A 22,411-nucleotide genomic window follows, 5' to 3' on the forward strand; every position below is an offset into this window, starting at 1 on the left:
AGCATTCTATGACTTGACTGTTTCAGGGAATTGTAAGGCCTCACTGCACCTCAATAGATAATTCTAGGTACCATCCTGGTAGTTACAGACCAGCTGTAAAAGACTTGGTTGGTGTTGCCCTTCCTCTGGGTTTAATTACATGAGTAATTGTGTGAATAGTCTCTAAGTTGTATATTCTAGGTTTTTTTAGTCTAAAGGTGAAAGTGCTGCTCTTGGGCCAGCAAGCTAACCAGAGATTAGCTAATATGGGGCAGTTTAGGTTTTAACAAGGAAATGATGTTATCTTGATGAAAAATGTAATGACAAAAGTCTTCTTTTGAATGTATTCAAAAGCAGAAGAGAAACTATCAAACTAATAACTTAGTTTGTTGAACATTGTGATTTAACTGATCTGAGAGGCTTAAAAGTGATTGCTCTGAAACAGACTTGCATATATTGGAGGAGGGCTTTGGATCTCCCAGGGCTTTTGGTTTCTGTTGGTGCTGCTTTTTTTTCCCCCTCTCTCTCAGGGTTAAAGCTCCTTTAAGTGATGTTACAACAGCTCATTTCAAATTCAGCTGCTTGAAAAAGAAGGCCAACTTTGCCTCTGGATTTCACGTGTTCTTTTTGGGATGACATTTTGATGTTGCATGTTCTCTTGAACATGTTTTCTCTCCCTGAGTACTTCTTTTTTTTTTTTTTTTTAAGATTTTGTTTATTTATTTGAGACAGAGAGAATGAGATATAGAGAGCATGAGAGGGAGGAGGGTCAGAGGGAGAAGCAGACTCCCTGCCGAGCAAGGAGCCCGATGCGGGACTCGATCCCGGGACTCCAGGATCATGACCTGAGCCGAAGGAAGTCGCTTAACCGACTGAGCCACCCAGGCGCCCCTCTCCCTGAGTACTTCTGTATGACATAGTGCAAGGAATACTTACCAGGGATCACCACTAATGGTATGCTTTATAGTGCCAAAGTGTCCCTCAGAGGTGACAAGACTTGTGATAGTGTCGATTCTAACACACATGAATCTTTATTTTAGTACTGTGTGTTATGTGCTAGTAATTTGCAGTTTATCCTTGTTTCTAGTAGGTAAGCTGGGAAATAGCATAGTACTTTGTCTATATGTTTATCTTCAAAATGTCCCAAATAGCCCTGGGAAAAAGGTCGTGCAGCACAATGGGGGCTTTCAACTTACGATTTTCTTTGTTTTAGGCTCCATAAAAATACAGACTCACCAGTTCCTGCTTTGATGTGACATGTGACTCCCCAGAATACATCTTGCTTCTGTAGACCAGCTCCAACAGGATTCCATGGTAGCTGGAATGTTAGGGCTCAGGTAAGTAACCTTCCTTTTTTTTTTTTTTAGTATATGTCCTGGTTTGGCCATCTGTTTTTAAAAAAAAAAAAAAAGGAAAAAAAAACAAGATGTACTACTCTTGGACAGTATAAAAGTACCCCAAAGACTAAAGATATAACTGTGCCAAACTGTGCCATATAATAAAAAAAAGTCACTTCCCTGAGCCCTGAAAGGTCAGTTTGGGTAGGGTTACTTGGTAGCCACAGCGTGATCTGGGGGCGGGAGTCAGATTAGAGCCGGAACTGGTGATCTGCAACTTCAGTTCACCTTGAAGCAGGTCAGCTGAGTTGAGAGCGCTTTGACTGAGCTCTTCACCTGCCACTGCTGCTGTTGCCTAGCGGTCTTCAGCATGGTGCTTTGTTTGCTTTGGTTTTGGGTAAATGACTTCCTGGTCAATGTTAGTGAGCAGTGGTAAAACATTTTCAGATACGGGAACTGGTGTGTGGTCCCCTAGAAGGATGGCTTCCTGAAAGCTGTCACAGAACAGCAGAGCCCGTGGCTAATGGCTGTGCTTGCTACTCTCCTTCCCCGGAACTAAAGAGCACCCAGACACAGGTCTGGCTCTTGAGACTCTAGAGCAGAATGAATGCCTTTTGAAAAGCTGAGGATCCAAGCCATATGAGGTCTGACACTCAGGTGCTCTATAAGCCACACTTTTGGCTACTTTGGTGCCATTGTGTGGACTTTAATTTTGTAAAAATGAGTGGTTCCTTAATTTCTCAACTGTCAGGCTCAATATCTCAAGCTTTTTTAAAATCAGTGGTCACTCCACATTTGATGTTTTGACACCTGGATTTCAAACGTTCCATGTGGTAAGGCAGAACGTACTAATTGAATTTTTCCATTCCTTTTCCTGAGAAAAAATGTGAGTTTATACATATGCTGCCATTGTGATTGCAGCTGAGACCCCCAGGTAGCACTTTGTTGTGTCTCTCTGCTGGTTTCTGACACCTCAGTCTGAAGCTTTGTGGACATCCATAACATAGCCTAGTAGGGGACTGTGGAAGGGGCAGGGTTTGGGTAAAGGAGAATAGAAGGTGTGGAAGGAAGTGAAGAGCATTGCACTGCCTCCAAGTCCCAAATTTGGTTCCAGTCCTGATCCTGTGACTCAAATTGTCATTTCTCCTTTATTGCTGTGGGGTGTACTCTGGGCCCTGCTGACAGGACGTTCTTTGTACACCACGTATTTATGCTGGTGGGAGTTGTGTGGCTGATGCTTTGTGCATTGTCTCAGAAACTGTGTGGACTAAATGTAATATGGGCAGTGAATGGGTTTCTTCTGGTAGATGTTAGGCCTGGGGGTGGTTTATGTTTTTAATAGTCTTTTTCTCAGATTATGAATGGATTTTATAAAACAGGTAGTGGTCACTCTATATAGTTTCTTCTAAGAAATGTAGAAAGGAAGAGATATTTTTTAAAAAGTCTATTACTTATGAGTGGAAAAGACAGCCATTTGAGCTTCAAGAAACTTTGCAGGGAATTCTCCAAGGACAGAACCTGTCTTTACTAGATAAGTGTTTGATATCTTATTATTTTTCTTCTTTTCCTTTTTTAAGAAATTATAAAAATAATGCATGCTTTTATAGAAAACAAACCATTTTAAAGTATACCACGTAAAAAGATGAAAACTCCCCGTTACTCTCCATGCTCACTACCCAGAGTAACCACTATTAATGTAGATCCTTCTGAATCTTCTCAGGCTATACAAATATGCACATTTTGTGTTTTTAACAAAATGAGGATGATATTATACATATTCTGCATCTGTCCTTGTGATATGTTTCTCTCTGCCTCATTTCTGTTAAATGGCAGTGTGATCTGGTGCTGACTTAAACTGTCATGCATTGTCCCCCTATTGGCTTTCCCAGTTGTTCGCTATTAAAGATGGTACTGGATTGAACTTCCTCATGTGCCAGTCTTTTTGAAGAACAGCTGCCTAGACTTGGAATTGCTGATGGGTACCACCACATCGCCTTCCAAAATGGCTGTCTCAGTTCCCATGACAGTCTGAGAAAGTGCCACTTCCCAGACCCTCCCAGAATTGGATGCCCATCTTTTAAATTTGTGCACTTCCCAGACCCTCCCAGAATTGGATGCCCATCTTTTAAATTTGTGCTCCTTGGGTTATTACTGAGGCTGAACCTCAGTAATCATCAGCCAGTTGCATTTGGTCTTTGTGAATTGCTTGCCTGTTGGTGTTCTGCATTTGTTCTTCCATCAGGATATTTGTTTTTAAGTTGATTTGTAAGAACTTGTATTAAGGATACTCTTTGTCATCATGCAAATATTTTTCCTACCTTGTTGTATATCTTTTGATTCTGCTTGTCTTTTTTGACGTATAAAATTTTTTTTTTGAAGATTTTATTTATTTTTGCGAGAGAGAGAGAAACAGAGAGTACAAGCAGGGGGAGGGGCAGAGGGAGTAGCAGACTCCCCACTTAGCAGGGAGCCTGATGCGGGACTCGATCCCAGGACCCTGGGATCATGACCTGAGCCGAAGGCAGATGCTTAACCGGCTGAGCCACCCAGGCGCCCCTGATGTATAAAATTTCTGTTAGGATTTTTTTCTTTTGCTTTTATACTTAGAAAGTCCTTTCCTACCTTAAGGACGTGTCAGTATTCATCTATATATTTTTCTTCTTAAAAAAACTTGATGTACTATATTGATCTATACAAAAGAATCTTATAGGTAAGTTGTCCTGTGTTTTTCGTATGGTTATAAAAATGCTTGTTTTTGTATTGAAATTTGGGTAGGGATGCGTTCCCCACTTAGCCAGTCGTGTCATAGCCATTTGGTGATTCAGTCATCTGGTCTTCACCTTTACTATATGTTGACTTCAAGTAAGCAAAGCATCTCCTACTTTTTTCTTTCTGAAGTCTTTCTTTGTGAGACTTGATGGCAAGCTGGTCAGCATATAATCATTTATTCATTCACCCAACAAGTACTTGAGCCCTGATTCGAGGCAGGGGCAGTGTGGGGCCCCGCAAGGGCTGCTTCCTCCTTGACTCGGGGCAGGGCCACAGAGGTTGCAGTAACAGTGGCAACGGCTACGGTGCTCATTCCAGAAGACTCAAGAAAATAGTGGATCTTCACAAAGTAGGTTTTGGATAAACTAGGAGGAATCGGAGGGTGTGCGTGCGCGCGCGTGTGTGTGTGTGTGTGTTTTAGATTCTGACACAGAAGTGAGAGCTTAGGGTAGACTGCAACATAAGCATCATTTGTTTCCTAACTCATGTAATTGCAGGCTGATTTTTGTCTTGAATTATGATGAGGGCTTTTTGCTGTTGAAACAGTTCTATATTCAGCTAGCTCGGTTGTGATGGAATAAAAGTTGTGTACTGATAAAAATGGTAATTTTCTTCTGTGATGATTTTGAAGCATTTCTATAATAGTTCATAAAAATAAAGGCAGGCTTTTGGTGAATATATTCTTAGGTAAAAAGTAATTTTTTGCAATTTGCATCATTTAAATCTAATAAATAACCTTAAAACTGAAGTGGAATCCTGATTTGGATTGAAAAAGTATTTTTTACTTAGAGAAAGGGTATAAATGACTTATGATTAAGGAAAAAGCTTCTTGTATAAGGCTGGGGTTTTTTAATGAATTTTTAAAAATGGGTATATAGTACAGAATGAAAAAGGTTGTGTAGGAGGTTATATGGTTAAAGAGCTCCTTGCCACCCTGTCCCCAAATACCCATTTTTCTCCCTGGAGGCAGCCATCATTATCAGTTTCTTATTAACTGTGTGTGTGTGTGTGTGTGTGTGTGTGTGTGTGTGTGCGCGCGCGCGCCTGGGTGTAATTTTTAAATGTGGTAAAATATACATAACATAAAATTTAGCATTTTAGCCATTTTTAAATGTACACTTCTGTGACAGTAAGTACATTCTTGTGCAACCGTCCCCATTATATGTCTCCAGAATCCTTTTCATCTTGCAGAACTGAAACCATCTCCCATTAAACCCTAACTCCCTATTCCCCCTCCCCCACCTGGTAACTACCCTCTCTTTCTGTTTCTATGAAATTGACTATTCTAGATACCACATGTTACTATCTATTTCATAATTGTGTTTATGTATTTTGTGGGCATGTACACACAAACTAGGGTGAGTGTGTGTTTTCAGTTAATGTATCTTGGAGATTGATATCAGTTTCTATAGAGCCATACCATTCTTTTTTTTTTTTTTTTTTAAAGATTTTATTTATTTATTTGACAGAGAGATAGACAGAAGAGCACAAGCAGAGGGAGTGGCAGAGGGAGAGGGAGAAGCAGGCTCTGCACTGAGCAGGGAACCCGATGCGGGACTCGATCCCGGGACTCCAGGATCATGACCTGAGCCGAAGGCAGATGCTTAACCATCTGAGCCACCCAGGCGCCCCCATACCATTCTTTTTAAGGGTTGTAGAAGAAATTCCTAGATGTGGGACTTGCTGGGTCAAAGAGTATATGCATTTTACTTTATTTATTTATTTATTTATTTTTAAAGATTTTATTTATTTGACAGAGAGAGAGCACAAGTAGGCAGAGAGGCACGCAGAGGGAGAGGGAGAAGCAGGCTTCCCGCTGAGCAGGGAGCCCGATGCGGGGCTCAGTCCCAGGACCCTGGGATCATGACCTGAGCTGAAGGCAGCCGCTCAACCAACTGAGCCACCCAGGCGCCCCGGGTATATGCATTTTAAACTTGAAGAGATAGTGCTAAATCAGGGTGTCCTGTTAATTGCATAGTTTTAAAGAAAAGACTACATTTGAGTAGATGAGCACACAAATTTATGGCTGCGGTGCTATTTGTAGAGACTAGAGAGCTGTTAGTTAGGCTAGGAAGAAATAATTTTTAGCAGTTAGCACTAGAAAGCAAAACTTCACAAGCTTCCCTTTCATCAGATGTGACCTCATGTGAGCAGAGCCTATGAGGCACGATGCTTTATTTGACAAGGGGAACTTCAGCCAATTCTCATTTGTGAATTTGGAAGAAAATGGAGCATTTTTATTTTGGTACTAAGTTGCAGTGGCTCCTTAGTACTCAGAGTTGAAGTATCCTGAAGCTGCTGGACCTTCTGTCTTATTTGTATTGTAATATGCGTAAGTTATGTCCTGGAAGTATTCAGGACCAGATTGCTCTTGCTTCATTTCTCTTTGATTCTTGTACTCTTTATAGAGCAATACTTGATTACTTTACCCTATACCAATTTAGCATATATTATGTCATTCACTGTACTAGATGCTATGGATTACCCTCAGCTATCTTCTGATCTAAAGGAAGATACAGATAGGCAAACAGACTGTTTCTTTACAGGGGGCTGAATGCTATGATGGAAGAATACTGACCACTAAGGGAGCACATAAATGTTAGAGGGGTCCCACCTAGACTTGGAAGTGAGGTCAGGGAAGAGACTTCTTTGAAAAGTGACCTCCAAAACCTGAACGGTAAGGCAACATTAGCTAGTCCAGGAGAAGGTATGAGTGGGGGAGAGACCAGCATGTTCAGAGGCTCAGACAAGAGAGAACTGGTGGGCTGGGTCTCAGAGATGAGACAGGTGCAGCAAGCCAGGCCTGAGGGCAAGGAGCATTTTTGTTTGCAGAGTGTGCTGGAAGGAAATCAGACACACCACACCAGCTGTGCCACATAGGCTCCGCTTTCCTTCTAAGTTGCATCACATTCTGAGATGTTCCTGAGCCCCAGAAGGCAATGTGAGGAGCTCTGGCCGTTCATCTTGTCCCTTTTCTATCCCACACTGCTCTGAAGGCCATCTGCCCTAAGCTGACTTCCCACCTACCCATCAGGTCCCCAGGGCTCCCATTTCAGGTCTCTTTATGGAACCTTCCTTCCCTCCACTTCTGCCCCAGGAGACCCATAAGGAGAGGGCTTCCCCTTCTCCAACACACTTCATTCTCTGATACTCAATACTGAGAGGAAGGCAGGAGCTTGGGTGGTGTGAGAGTCAACTCTGGTGCCAAACTCACTGCTTAGTTCTTCTGATTTTTATTTATTTATTTTTACCAAGATTTTCATGGTGAAGGAAGCAGTGCATAAGCAAGCTCACTCTCTTTTGTCAAGGACCAGGTCCACCCTGATGAGCCACCATGGATGGCACCACTGTAATCCCCACAAGCCTGGGCCCAGGAGGTTGGATCAGAGCCCTCTTTGCCTCATCTCTGCATGCCTACTTCTCTGCCCTCCCTTAGGCCATTCTGACCCTTCTGCCTTTGAGGTCTTGCCTTCCCGCAGTCCTCCTGGCCCTCTTCCTCCCTACCCTCTCCACTCTGCTCACGTGTTAGCTACTCAGGTGCTTTCTACTCAGACTTCAGAAATGTTAGCATTTTGGGCGCCTGGGTGGCTCAGTTGGTTAAGCGACTGCCTTCGGCTCAGGTCATGATCCTGGAGTCCCGGGATCGAGTCCCGCATCGGGCTCTCTGCTCAGCAGGGGGTCTGCTTCTCCCTCTGCCCTCTTCCCTCTCGTGCTGTCTGTCTCATTCTCTCTCTCTCTCAAATAAATTAAAAAAAAAAAAGAAAGAAAAAAAGAAATGTTAGCATTTTGCCCTATTCACATCATCCTCCTCCTGTGGAATTCCAGTGTGACGGGTCCAGTGAAATCCCTGGCCGTGGTTGCACTTGCTTGCCCTGCCTCCCTGAGGTAGCCTGTCCCCCAAAGGGGATACTCTCCATGCAAGCTTTATGCTCTGTTACACATAATAATATATAACATTCAAAACTGTTTTTACAAATACGCAGGAGGATTTCCTACTCTGTGTAACATTCTGCAACTCATTCTTTTTGCTCAGTATTTGGCTTTTGAGCTTGGTCCGTGTTGCTCTGTATAGACCTTCATTCAACATGTCTCCTTGTGCTGTAGAAACATCTTTACAACAGAAGCCCCACCAGAGCCCAGAGGGAGAATGGAATTTAGAGAAACGGGGATTGACATCTGGTTTATGTTTACATCCTTTGGTCCTATTAACCAAGAAGATATTTTTATTTCTTTGTTTGTGAAAGCTTTCTACAAAAAAAGGCATCCATTTTCTAGATTTATTAATAGGGCAGTCCAAAGGTTTTATTTTTAGATTTGAAAGAAAGCAAAGAAGGCTTCTGAGATATGCACATTTCCCTTTGTTCCCATCTTCTTTGCAACATTCCACATTGCTAAAACACAAGCTTGAGCACTTTTAAGCATGAGCTGACTTTCTACATGTGGATTATTTTTTAAAATATTAAAGTATTTTGGTTTTTCTGGGACTTCTAGTGGTACGTAAGTTTTGACATTACTTTGATAAGTTATATTTTAAATTTGTCTATACATATTTAATAATCTATTTTAAAATATGAATTTTTGTGTGTTTTTGTAAATAGCAGAAGGTATCAGTCCATATTAAGTACTAATTTGCTCTAATATTTTCAGCTGTTTGTGGAATTACACTTGGCAAAAAAAAACAGACAAACGTCTGCAGTTGTGACAGTTTGTCTTTCTGTTCCGCTTAACTCCAGAATAAATAATTCTAGTGAATTTTTTTCTAGGCGTGTAAGAACATAGGAATGATTAAAGTCGTCATAATACTTAAGGAGTTAGGGAAAGTTGAAAGTCTTTTTTAAGTGGTTACCCTATAAAAAATGTAGCTTATAAGCAACTGTCTAAAATTTCTTAGCTACTCTTCCAGGTTGTTCAAGACAAACAAAAATGTAGTATTAAGCTGTTTATTTTTAAATTACACAAGTAAAGCATCATTGCAGAAAATTCAGAAAATGCATATGAAAATCACTCTGGGAATTCCACCACGTGGAGAAAACGGCTGTTGCTATTTGGTCTGTATCTTCCTAGACCAAGGGTTCTGACTCATGGTTGAAAATCCATGGGTTCCATGACCTTGGATGGGACAAATACTTCATCTTGATTTTCACTAACCTCTCACTGAAAATTCAGTTTTCCTTCAGTGACAAATGTGGGCCACAGACTGTGGTAGTATTAGGAGTACCTATGACTTTGTCACCAATAGAGATGAAAGATACTTTATCACATTACAGTTACAGATATTTTGGAAACATCATTTTTTCTCGTCATGCTTCAAACCTAGGGTAGTTATTAGACCTAATTATCCAATGGTTTCCTAAAGAAGCACATACTACTCTGCACCCATGTAGACGTATGTTGTTAGTCAATTTCTATGCATTTAATTTTATGCATTTCAAAACATTCTTCTGAGGGGAGGGTTCCGGAGAGCCCAAAGGGTCCATGGCAGAAAAAGGTTAAGAACACCTGTGTACATTATACCATGCAACTACAAACATCGGAGCAGTCAGCACTTGAGTAGTCAGTATGTGGGGAAAGAGCCTAAAGAAAGCCCTAGAGCACAAGTGCAATAAATGGAGAAAAAATGACATTTAAAGCTTACTTCAAATTATTCTATCAAATATTTTTATTAACCCATTTAGTGTTCTGGAGAATCCGTGCAAAGTGTAATGCAACTAAAGCTGTTTAAGTATACTTCTTTTTAAGATTTTTTTATTTTTAAGTAATCTCTACACCCAATGTGGGGCTCAAATCCACAACCCCGAGATCCAAGAGTCACATGTTCCACCAACTGAGCCCGCCAGACACCCCAAGAATACTTTTAATACCACATAAATTGCTTGGTAAATAATAGTGTCAAAGTCACCTTTGTTGGGCACCTGGGTGGCTCAGTTGGTTGAGCGACTGCCTTCGGCTCAGGTCATGATCCTGGAGTCCCTGGATCGAGTCCCGCATCGGGCTCCCTGCTTGGCGGGGAGTCTGCTTCTTCCTCTGACCCTTCCCCCTCTCATGTGCTCTCTCTCATTCTCTCTCTCTCAGATAAATAAATAAAATCTTTTTTTTTTTAAAGATTCATTTATTTATTGGAGAGAGAGAGAGAGCAGGGGGAGGCACAGAGGGAGAGAGAGAATCCTGAAGTAGACGACTACCTGCTGAGTGCAGAGCCCGATGCAGGGCTCAATCCCAGGACCCTGAGATCATGACCTGAGCCAAAATCAAGAGTTGGTGCTTAACTGACTGAGCCACCCAGGCGTCCCTTAACTGCATTTTCTAATTATAAAAATAATAATCTGTTAAATGGAAAAAATTTTTAGAAAATAAAGAGGAAAAGTAAGAATTGCCTATAAACATGGCACCTACAGATAGATAACATCTGGCTAATGTCTTTACACCATCATATATTTTTTTTTGAGAGAGAGTGCGTGTGGGTGAGTGGGGGGAGAGAATATTTTTTTAAGATTTTTAAAAAACGTATTTGAGAGAAAGAGCAAGCACAAGCAGGGGGAGGGGCAGAGTGAAAGGGAGAAGCAGACTCCCCACTGAGTGGGGAGCCTGACACGGGCCTTGATCCCAGAACCCTGAGGTCATGACCTGAGCCAAAGTCAGACACTTAATCGACTGAGCCACCAGGCACCCCGAGAGAGAGAATATTAAGCAGGCTCCATGTCCAGCGTGGAGCCTGACACGGGGCTTGATCTCATGATCCTGAGATCATGACCTGAGCCAAAATCAAGAGTCAACGCTCAACCGACTGAGCCATCCAGTCACCCCTTTACACCATCGTTTTTGATGAGTACATGACATTTCATTGAGGTCTGTGCCTCGATTTAATTAGGGGCATATCCATTGATTATGTGTTTTCATTGCACCGAATGGCAGGTATGGCTGTGTGCTGATGATTCCACTCTGTGCCTGCATCTCTTGATTTCATAGGACTATTTGTTATAGTGACACTCAATTCTAAATGATGGTATTGTTCCACATTTAGTAACTTTTCATCTGGCCAATACAGTTCAGTTTAAGTACAGAATTCTTTGCTGCTCCGTGCTGAAAGATCTGCAGTTCATCAGGCTGTCATCCAACCATTCATTCCATGATGGAGTTAGGTGTCTACAGTCCCTCAGGCACTGTAGCAGGCAGGCTGTAGGATGACTGAGACAAATTGGTACCTTTCCTCATGGAACTTAAGTTTGGCGGGAGAGACAGACTTTAAATAATTGACAAGTAATTATGTAATTACAGCAGGTTAAGTGCTCTGAAGGACGCGGGGGATGGGGGTGGGGAGAGGGGTATTCACCATGATCATGAGTAATAGGGAAACAGTCCAACTTGGGAGGGATAAGGAAACCTGTGCTAAGGAGGCAGTATTGAAGCGGAGAATTGAGGGGTGAACAGAAGTGGGCAAGATGCAGAGTGGAGGAGGGCTTTCCTAACGGAGAAGAGCATGTGTGGAGGCCCTGAGTCTGGGAGGAGCTTAGCTGTCTGAGGCACTTAAGGAAGCCCTGTGTGGCTGGAGCAGAATTGGGCGTGGGTGGCAGTGATTCAGGGAGACAGGTTGATGGGCTAGGTGCAGGATTTTTTTTTAAGATTTTATTTATTTTAGAGCGAGTGAGTGTGCTTGTGCAGGGGGAGGGGCAGAGGGATGGAGAGAATCTCAAGCACACCGCGCTGAGCACAGAGCCCAGCTCGGGGCTGGATCTCAACAGCCCTGAGATCATGACCTGAGTGGAAATCAAGAGTCAGGTGCTTTAACCAACTTAGCTACCCAAGTGCCCTAGTGCAGGATTTTTTATATTAATGTCAGAGGCAGTAGGAAACTATTGAAGGGTTAGGGTGTTTGGGGTTTGAGTTTTTATCAAAATATTACAGCCACTCGATAACAATATAACTTGTCTCAAAACAGGTTATGGTGACAACAGCAGCCTACCCCTTCCTCTTCCTGTTCCACAACCCAGATATGACAGCTTTTAACTGTTTCTACTTTCAGTTTCTTTGATGGTTACCTTCAAAATTAAATCATATGCTTATACATCTTTCTTCATTTACCAACTTTGGGGACTTATGTTAACTCCCTGAAATGAAAGAGGATGACTTAGCATACATCACCTCCCATGTTGAGACTCATATTCACATTTTCTCTGTAACTTCAGTGGTTCCTGTTCCATCAACTTTAGTCCACATGGCACTTCCCTGCTTTTCCTCCCACCTTTTCCCCACTTTTACCTCCTAAAAGCTACACTTGACCATATCAGTTCTTACTATTCTCAACATTTGTGTTCTGCCCTGCAACCACATCCAAGTGGTCATAAGTTAATTCTAAAGTTGAAAACCTGTCAACATCATTGATACTGTTACACATATGTAAATATTGTTTACCCTGAGGCCAAGTCACAAATGCTAGGATTACATTTCCTTCTTTATAGGTCTGGAGCCACAGTTGCTAGACCACTCAAAGGAGAATGACCAAGCAAGGTAAATTGGATCCTCTTTTCTTAGACTCCATCACCTGCTTAAAATCCTTGCCACAGTTTAACCTGCTTCATATTTGGACCTTGGTTTTCTTGTACAGATCTTCCCACTGTTTCTGATTGCCTTTTGCTCTTTAATAGTATTCCCTGATCTTGTTGTAAAATCTTTTCAGCCATGCTGTTTCTTTCTTGCAGTTCTGTGTCATCAACTCCCCTTCCCCTCTCACAGATGCCACTCAGAGCTCTCTGTTCCCCTCCTGCAATCTGGACAAGTACTTGCTCTCTAAGGTTGTACACAGCTGCCACCTGGATCTTCCTTTCCCTGAGCTCTTGGGTTGGAGCCACTGTTTCCCAAAAGCCATGTCTTTTACATGGCTTACTCCTTGTTTTCTGGAATACATCTTTAAATAACTTACCGTGGTAGGGTGTGTAAACTGTAGTGGACACTCTTGTTGCTTACTCATGTCCATTCCCTCTTTACCCATTCCCAACAGAACCCTGGTATAATCCACCTTTCTACCTTACTCCCACCACCAGCAAGGATCCTTAAGTCATTCCACACATTGCATTCCCTTAGCAACTGTTATTGATCAAGGTTGGACCTATGGTCTCAGTTGGTCCACTCAGAATGAAGGGAGGGGCTTTTTTTTTTAAGATTTTTATTTGAGAGAGAGATCATGAGGGTCAGAGGGAGAAGCAGACCCCCTGCTGAGCAGGGAGCCCGATGCAGGACTTGATCCCGGGACTCCAGGATCATGACCTGAGCCGAAGGCAGTCGCTTAACCAACTGAGCCACCGAGGCACCCCAGGAAGGGCTTTGATGGTACATTCAGGGTAGACTGTATTTCCCTCACTGGATGTAAATCGGGAAGATGCTGTTAGCAGCTTTGGTGTAACTTCAGATTGAGGTACTGTGCCTCACTTAGTAGGAAGTAACAGCACTTCCTCACCAAGGATGGGGGAGCAGAGGGACAGGAGGAATCTGGGGCCTGCCCCAGCTCTGGGCTTCCAGTTATATGAAACAATATATTTTCTTATTGTGTAAGCCAGTTTCAGTTGGCTTTTCTGTTACTTGCAGCCAAAAGCATTGTAACAGACAGTCTTCTGAGTCATTGCATGTGTGAAATGCTTTTCTTCTGTTCTTCTATTCTATTGACTGAGCATAAGATTCCAAGTTGAAAATCATTTTTTCTCCTAACTTTGAGGGCCCTGCTTCCAGTGTCTTCTAGCATGCAAACTCACTAATGGAAGAAACATCTGATGTCAATCTGTTGTGGTTCTTTTGTAGGTGGACTTCTTTTCTCTCTCCTTCCCTGGAAAATTTTTAGGATTTTTTTTCTTTTTCTTTGGTGTCTTGAAATTTCATGAGAATGTGTCTGGAGTTGTGTCTTTTTCATTCATTATACTGGGGTCATTCAGTCAGAATACTTTTGTCTGTTGTCAACTCTTTTTTTAAAAATATGTTTCATTTTTCCATTTTCTCTTTTTTATGGAGATTCCTTTCAACTTAATTTTGGACTTCTTATATTGGTCCTCTGTTTCAATCTTCTCATATTTTCCTTTTGTTTTCTTTCGCTCTGAATTTTGGAAGATCTCCTAGACTTTATTTCCATCCCTTCTGTTAAATTCTTTATTTCAGCCAAATCTTTTTCTCTACTTACTGTGAAGCCTGTGTGCCCACTGCCTAGATTCAACAGTTGTTAACATTTTGACATATTTGCTTGGTCTATTTAGGGATGTGCATTTTTATATCTTTTTGCTGACCATTTGAAAGGAATTCGCAGACATCATGACATTTCATCCTTAAGTACTTCAGCATACATATCCTAAAAATAAGGACATTTTCCAATATAACACAGTGCCCTGAGCAATCTAAAAACATTAACAGTTCTCTAATGTTGTCATCAGACAGCCATTCTAAATTCTGATTTTTCCCAAATGATTCTTATAGCTGTTTGGGAAGAGGGAAACTAGAAAGCAATTAACATTTATACCTTACATTTGAGTATGTTTCCTTTTTCTCTTTTAAGAAGAATAGCCTACCCACTTCCAGTCCACCTGCAACATTGACTTTTTGGAGCAACCAGCCCAGCTGTTTTACAAAAGGCCCACATTCTACATGTGTCTCTTCCTGTTTATCCCTTATAATTAATTATAAATGAGAGGTTAGATTTGAGGGCTTGTTGGGGCGCCTGGGTGGCTCAGTCGTTAAGCGTCTGCCTTTGGCTCAGGTCATGATCCCAGGGTCCTGGGATTGAGCCCTGCATCAGGCTCCCCACTCCGCGGGAAGCCTGCTTCTCCCTCTCCCACTCCCTCTGCTTGTGTTCCCTCTCTCGCTGTGTGTCTCTCTCTGTCAAATAAATAAATAAAATCTTAAAAAAAAAAAGATTTGAGGGATTGTTTAGGTAACCATTTTGGGCAAGATTATTTTGTATTAGTATCAGATCAGGAGGCATATACTGGATAGTTTTCCTGTGGTTCCTGATGCTATGTTTCACCATTTGGTTGAAGAAGCAGAAGACTGCCAGATCTTTCCAGATGCAGATGCACAGGGGGTATAGCTCAGGGGTAGAGCATTTGACTGCAGATGCAGATGCACAGTTTTCCTGTTGTAATTGATAAGTAATATGTGGTATGATGCTTTGGCATGACACAAAGATTCTGTTTCCCAACAACTATTCATTTGATGATTTTAGCATTCATTGGTGATCCTTGCTTGCCTCAGTCTATTATTTCATTGGGAGTTACAAAATGATGGATTTTCTAATTCTGTCATCTCTTCTACATTTAATATTGGCATTCTTCTATAAAGAACTTTCCCTCATCAAATAAGGAGGATCTATATTTCCTCCTAAAAAAACAGCATAAGTACTAAATCTTTGCCTTTAACTACTAAATTAATTACTAAATCCCAGAGTAAGGAGTTGGTGTAATAGTCACGCCCAGATGATGGCAAACTATCTGCTGTTGTGTTTTCTTTTCTCTTTCATGTAAGTATGGACTCATGGATTTTTATTTATGGAATGTTTTACAATTCAGCTACAGTCACTATTTTTTTAATCAAAGTATTCCAGATTTGGTCAGTGTGAGTCCCTTCATGCTGGCACCTGTGTCCTCTTGGCATACTCTCATCAATTAGTCTTTGAGTGATTCTTTGCTTTCTGGCACAGGAAAGCATGTGTACTTTTTCCATGTGTGCTTTTCCGGCCCCAAAACTGGTTCCAAGAGTTCTGATTCCTTTTAGTGGAAAATGGTATTTAGGAGCCAAGATTTGGGTGCTAGATGTGTTCATTCTTACTGGGGTGACATTCTTTCTAGGCTCTCTCAGTGGACAAAACTAAAAAATATGCGAAAAAAATTTTAAACTTGTATATATAATGGTGTGTTTTTGTGGAAATTTAACATTTGAGGGCTTGTCTTTAACTTTTATCCTTTTATATCTTTTTCTTACACTGAAAATGTGGATTCTTTTTTTTAAGATTTATTTGTTTATTTGAGAGAGAGAGAAAGTGCACAAATGGGGGAGGGGCAGAGGGAGAGGGGGTGCAGACTCCCTGCTGAGCCGGGGAGCCTGACGATGCAGGGCTCAATCCCAGGAACCTGAGATCATGACCTGAGCCAAAACCAAGAGCTGGACGCTTAACCAACTGAGCCACCCAGTTGCCCCGAAGATTCTTTTTTTAAAAAAAAAAAGATTTTATTTATTTGACAGAGACACAGCGAGAGAGGGAGCACAAGCAGGGGGAGTGGGAGAGTGAGAAGAACGCTTCCCGCTGAGCAGGGAGCCCGATGTGGGGCTCGATCCCAGGACCCTGGGATCATGACCTGAGCTGAGGGCAGACGCTTAACCGACTGAACCACCCAGGTGCCCCGCCCCGAAGATTTTTAATTTACATACTTATTTGCTCTATCTAATAATATACATAAAATAGTTATAAAATTATAATATTAATACTACTACTAACCTGCAGTCTCAGTGGTTGAAGAATCAGGACAGAGTTCACAGCAACCACAGCAGCTGGAAACCAAGAGTAGAAATCCTGGAAAGCAGATAGCCACAGGCAGGGGGCACAAATTCTTCTTATAAACTTGGCTAAATTTCAGCTAAGGCAAAAGAAATGAACAGAGATTTCAGATGCTGCCCACCATAGGGAAGAGTTTGGAGTTTGAATTCTACCAAGTTGACTTCCTGCTAAAATAAATCGATACTCTTTATTGGAACATAACAGAACCCAAAGTTTGACAGTGTATCATTCACAATGTCTAGACATTTGGAAAGATAGGAAAATGTGACCCTTACTCAGGAGCAGGGATAAGCAAATTTTTTTTCTGTACGTAGTAATTGTTTTAGGCTTTCCTGGCCATATAGTCTCTGTGACAACTATACAGCTCTGCTGTTGTAGTGTGAAAGCAGCCATAGACAGTACATAAATGAATAGGCATGATTGCATTCCAATAGAATTTTATTTACAAAGATAGGCAGAGGGTCACATTGGGCCTGCTGGTCATACTTTGCCCACCCCTGTTCAAGAGAAAAGGCAATCAATGGCAACCTACCCCAGGATGACCCAAGTGTTGGAATTAGCAGAGAAGGATTTTAAAGCAGCTATTGTAACTATGCTCAAAGACATAAAAGAAAATATGCTCGTAACGAAAGCACGATCACTAGCCCTAAATGCACTCATATAGATAATTACGTTAAATGAAAATGGACTAGACATTTTGGTTAAACGGCGAAGATTGTGGGCTGGATTAAAAAAACAAGGCCCGGGGTGTCTGGGTGGTTCATCGGTTAAAAGCGTCTGACTCTTGATCTCAGCTCAGGTCTTGATCTCAGGGTCATGAGTTCAAGTCCTGTGTTGGGCTCCGTGCTGGGTGAGCAGCTTACTTTAAAAAAAAAAAAATCAAAGCCCAGCTATATGTTGTCTGTAAGAGAAGCAGTTTTCTTTTTTTTTTTTTTTTTAAAGATTTTATTTATTTGAGAGAGAGAATGAGAAGAGAGAGAGAGCATGAGAGCAGGGAGGGTCAGAGGGAGAAGCAGACTCCCTGCCGAGCAGGGAGCCCGATGCGGGACTCGATCCCGGGTCTCCAGGATCATGACCCGAGCCGAAGGCAGTCGCCCAACCAACTGAGCCACCCAGGCGCCCCGAGAAGCAGTTTTAATATAAAGACACCACTAGGTTGAAAATAAAAGGATGGGAAAAGGTATACTGTGCAAACAGTAAGCATAGGAAAGCTGGAGTAGCAATATTAATATTAAAAAAAAGCAGACTTCAAAACAAAGGATATTACCAGAGATAAAGAAACACACTTCGTAATGAGAAAAGGGTCAGTTTATCAGGAAGACATCAACAGTCACAAATACGTATGTGTCTAATTACAAAGCTGCAGAATACATGAAGAAAAATTTAAAATTTAAAACTTTTCTCTTCAAAGGATACTGTTAAGAAAATGAAAAGACAAATCACTGAGAAAATAGTTGAGACAAGTCATAGAGAAAATAGAAAATCATATATTTGACAAAGGGCTTGTATTTAGAATATATAAAGTACTCACAGTTCAATAATAAAAAGGGGAAAAGATTTTAATAGATACTGCACAAAGGAAGGCATCTGAATGATGACCATGAGAACATGCTTTAACATTACCCATCAGAGAAATGCAAATTAAAACCACAACGAAGTACCACTACACACCCACCAGAATGGCCAAAATTGAAAATTGACAATACCAAATGTTGATAAGGATGTTGAGTATTACTGAATGAGAAATGGTACCAGGGAACTTTTCTGTGGCCATAGTGATGTTTTCTATCTTAAAAGAGGTTTGGCGGGGCGCCTGGGTGGCTCAGTCATTAAGCGTCTGCCTTCGGCTCAGGTCATGATCCCAGGGTCCTGGGATCGAGCCCCGCGTCCTGGGATCGAGCCCCGCGTCGGGCTCTCTGCTCTGTGGGAAGCCTGCTTCTCCCTCTCCCACTCCCCCTGCTTGTGTTCCCTCTCTCGCTGTGTCTCTCTCTGTCAAATAAATAAAATCTTAAAAAAAAAAAAAAGAGGTTTGGCTTATACAGATGCATGCACTTGACAGAACTCATCAAGTGATACACTTGAAAGATTTGTCATTTCACTAGAGGTAAATTTCACCTAAAAAAAATGATAATGAGTTTTCAACTCTAGTTAATGATATGCATGCCCAAAGTATTTGGGTATACTGGTGTGCAAACTTTGAAATGCACCAAAAATAAGATGGATTGCTGGATAAATGAATGATGTCAACAGCAGCAGAGTCTAGGTGATGAGAATGTGGGGGTGTTCTTTGTGCAGTTTGCTCAGTTCTCTGTGTTTGAATTTTTTTTTTTTTAAAGATTTTATTTATTTATTTGAGAGAGAGAGAATGAGAGACAGAGAGCACGAGAGGGAAGAGGGTCAGAGGGAGAAGCAGACCCCCCGCTGAGCAGGGAGCCCGATGCGGGACTCGATCCCGGGACTCCAGGATCATGACCTGAGCCAAAGGCAGTCACTTAACCAACTGAGCCACCCAGGCGCCCCTGTGTGTTTGAATTTATTCTTTATAATATGTTGGGGAAAAGTCACTTGGAGTAGTTCTTTTCTGTGTGGTTATGTTATTGATTTGATATACAGCTAGTTTTATTTGTTTTCAGCATTGTTTGCTTTTTTTCTCTATTTTTGGAATATGTAAAGTATTTAATGGTTCAAAAGTCAAGCCTAATTTATTTTTATTTATTTTTTTTTAAAGATTTTATTTATTTATTTGAGACAGAGAGAATGAGAGAGACAGAGAGCACATGAGAGGGGGGAGGGTCAGAGGGAGAAGCAGACTCCCTGCCGAGCAGGGAGCCCGATGCGGGACTCGATCCAGGGACTCCAGGATCATGACCTGAGCCGAAGGCAGTCGCTTAACCAACTGAGCCACCCAGGCGCCCCAAGCCTAATTTAATATGGTGAATTGCTACTTCACTGAATCTCGTTTAGTTATGATCGTAGAATAATAAGTTACAATTGTAATAGTGGTTCTTCATATTAATGGCTTATAGGCCCACACTTTATGTACATGTAAGCAACATTGAAATGCAAGATGATGTCTGTTGAATCTAGTATAATAGACTTGAAATTTTTTAAGCCAACCCTAGATAAGAAATATATACTCAGAGGTCACATTTCTGTTTCTACCCCCCTTGGTCCCCTTATAGGTGATCATTTTATTAGTTTTTTGCTCATCCTTCTAGTGTTTCCTCTTACAAAGATAGGCCAGTAGACATGTATTCTTATTTCTCCTTCTTCCTTACATAGAAAGTTAGCATGATGGATATGTTTCACGTTTTCACTTGGTCTGTCCTGGAGATCGTTCCCTATCATTGTAGATTCCCTCCTTTTTTATGGCAGTATGGAGTTTTCTCTTCCTCATTCTTTTTGTTCCTGCTGCATAGACTCTGTTGTATAGATGAACTGTGCTTTAGTTGAGCAGCTCTCTATGGATGGACATTTGGATCCTTTTCAGCCTTTTCCTATTGTAAACAATGCCACACTGTTGTTTTGTATTTGTACCTAATCCATTTTTAATCTCTGAACTCTTTTATTGTCTGTTTCTTTCTTGTTTGTGGACACTTCTGTTCTGGTTTTATAGCTATATTGTCTTCTAGAATGTTTCCCAGAATATTTCCTCTAGGGACAGAATTGGTCTCTCTTCCATGTTGCTGGATCTCTTCCCCTAGCCCTGGAGAGCCGTTCAGGTTGGGAACAAGAGGCCTGGGTAGCTGGCACACTGCCTCTGCTCTGGTGGAGTCCCCCATTCCTGTAGGGTCTCTCCCCGAAGAGGGATTTGGAGTAGGAGTTCTGTAGGGGGCAGGGCAGGTTAACCAGAGTTGGCTTTGCAGGGTAAGCAGATAGGAGTCAGCCCTCATGCCATGGACCCTCAGAGGCCAGATAGAGATGGGCTTCACCTGGGCTGCTGTCAGCCATACCTGGAGCCTTGCTGGGAGGAAGGGAAAGTTCCAGCCCTTCCTGGATATAGAAAAGACCCCTTGGTTTCTTGCCCACGGGAGAAAGTGGCACCTTGCCACTGAAAGGGTGCTCCACTGACCAGCCCCAGTATCATCAGCCTCACATGGGAGTTTTCTGGAAGTGCTCTGCCCCAACCTTCTGGATCACAATCTGATGCTCTGCAAGCCCCCCAAGTGATCCGTGTGTGTGCGAGTTTGAGGGGCGCTGCTTGTTCCCTGGTCTACTCTCAGAGCCTCTTTGGGGTTCTAACCAGCACATGGGCTCCCATCTCCTTTGTAGTACATTCTGCTCTGTTCCATTAGTCAACATATTCCTCCTACTTCTAGCATCTAGAAATTTGTGAAATATATCTGTTCAGAAGTCCCCTCCTGCTATCATCTTTGTTGGAGGTTTCTTCCTCTTTATACATCTGTAGTTTGTTTCTTCAAGGTTTGAAGGGCTAGGTAGCAAATGCATGTATATAGTTTGTTACTGTCTAATGAAGGATTTTAAGCAGGGACCTAGCTGTAACGTGGTGAACTTCATCAGAGGTGATGGGGACAGAAGCCAGATTGGAGTGAGTGGGAGGTGAGGAAGTAGAGACCAGGTATAGACAACTCTTTGAGAAGTTATGCTTTGATGAGGACCAGAGAAGTGAGAGTGGGGTTGAGGGCAATGGTGTTGCAGAGGGTCTTTTTCTTATTTATTTGTCAGAGAGAGAGAGCACAAGCAGGGGGAGTGGCAGGCAGAGGGAGGAGCAGGCTCCCCACTGATCAAGGAGCCCAATATGGGGCTCAATCCCAGGACCCTGGAATCATGACCTGAGCCAAGGCAGACACTTCACCAACTGAGCCACCCAGGCATCCCGAAGTCACATGGATCCTTGGTTAAGGTTCAGTAGTCTTGTAAGAATTAGAGCTCACACAGTGCTGGAGGCCAGAGCTGCAAAATTTAGGTGTCACAAGGCCCCACTCCTTCCAGAGGCTCTAGTGGAGGATCCTTCCTGCCTCTTCCAGTGGCTGGCAGCTGCCTGGCAGTCCTAGATGTTCCTTGGCTTGTGGTCACATCACTGCAACTGGTGCTTCCATCTGCACTTGGCTTCTCACCCTAATCCAGGAGGAGCTCGTCTTTAGATCTTTCACTTAACCACATCTGCAAAGACTCTTTTCCCAGATAAGGTCACATTCAAGGGTCCAGGGATTAAGGTATGTATGAACCTTTTTGTGGCCACCATTGAACCCACTATAGAAGCCTGTCCATCACCAGGGCAGAAGGGCCCAGGGAAAGCCAGGAGTCCCCGCAGAACAGTTGTTTTCAGTGGAATCCAGGCTATAAGCAGAGGGACAGTGGCCACTCAGTTTTATTTTGTGTAGCACGACCACAGTATTTTAGCTAACGGAGCTCTCATGGTAGACTTAATGAGATGTTTATCTTGTCCTGAGTGGTCTTCACACAGCACCCATGTAACTCCTGGCTTTCTGGCTGCCACAGTTTGGGAGCTGTAACAGAACAACCTTGTTATTCCCTGGAAAGTTTGTGTAGTTAAAATCAAGGGTTCTTTTAAGTCTGTTCTCATACCCCTATACCTTGCACTGTGACTAGACATGGAAATAAAACATTAATAACTGAAAGTGCCGGGGCGCCTGGCTGGCTCAGTGGGTAGAGCACGTGACTCTTGACCTCAGGGTCATGAGTTCAAGCCCCACATTGGGCATAATGTTTACTTTTAAAAAAACGTGAAAGTGGGGCACCTGGGTGGCTCAGTCGTTGGGCATCTGCCTTCGGCTCAGGTCATGATCCCAGGGTCCTGGGATCGAGCCCCGCATCG

The 22,411-nt window shown here is 42.3% G+C and overlaps 1 protein-coding gene across 1 annotated transcript in view; it reads left to right on the forward strand.

Moving 5' to 3' along the window:
• Positions 1–1,198: 1,198 nt before the first annotated feature.
• MECP2 (methyl-CpG binding protein 2) overlaps positions 1,199–22,411 on the forward strand; it is a 49,908-nt gene continuing 28,695 nt past the window's right edge. Inside the window, exon 1 of the mRNA XM_021683318.2 lies at positions 1,199–1,316. Coding sequence (XP_021538993.1) covers positions 1,291–1,316 — 26 coding nt within the window. The 5' untranslated portion in view covers positions 1,199–1,290. The remainder of the gene's footprint in view (positions 1,317–22,411) is intronic.

This window comes from Neomonachus schauinslandi, chromosome X (genome assembly GCF_002201575.2).
Source record: "Neomonachus schauinslandi chromosome X, ASM220157v2, whole genome shotgun sequence".
In the NCBI taxonomy this organism is placed as follows: Eukaryota; Metazoa; Chordata; class Mammalia; order Carnivora; family Phocidae; genus Neomonachus; species Neomonachus schauinslandi.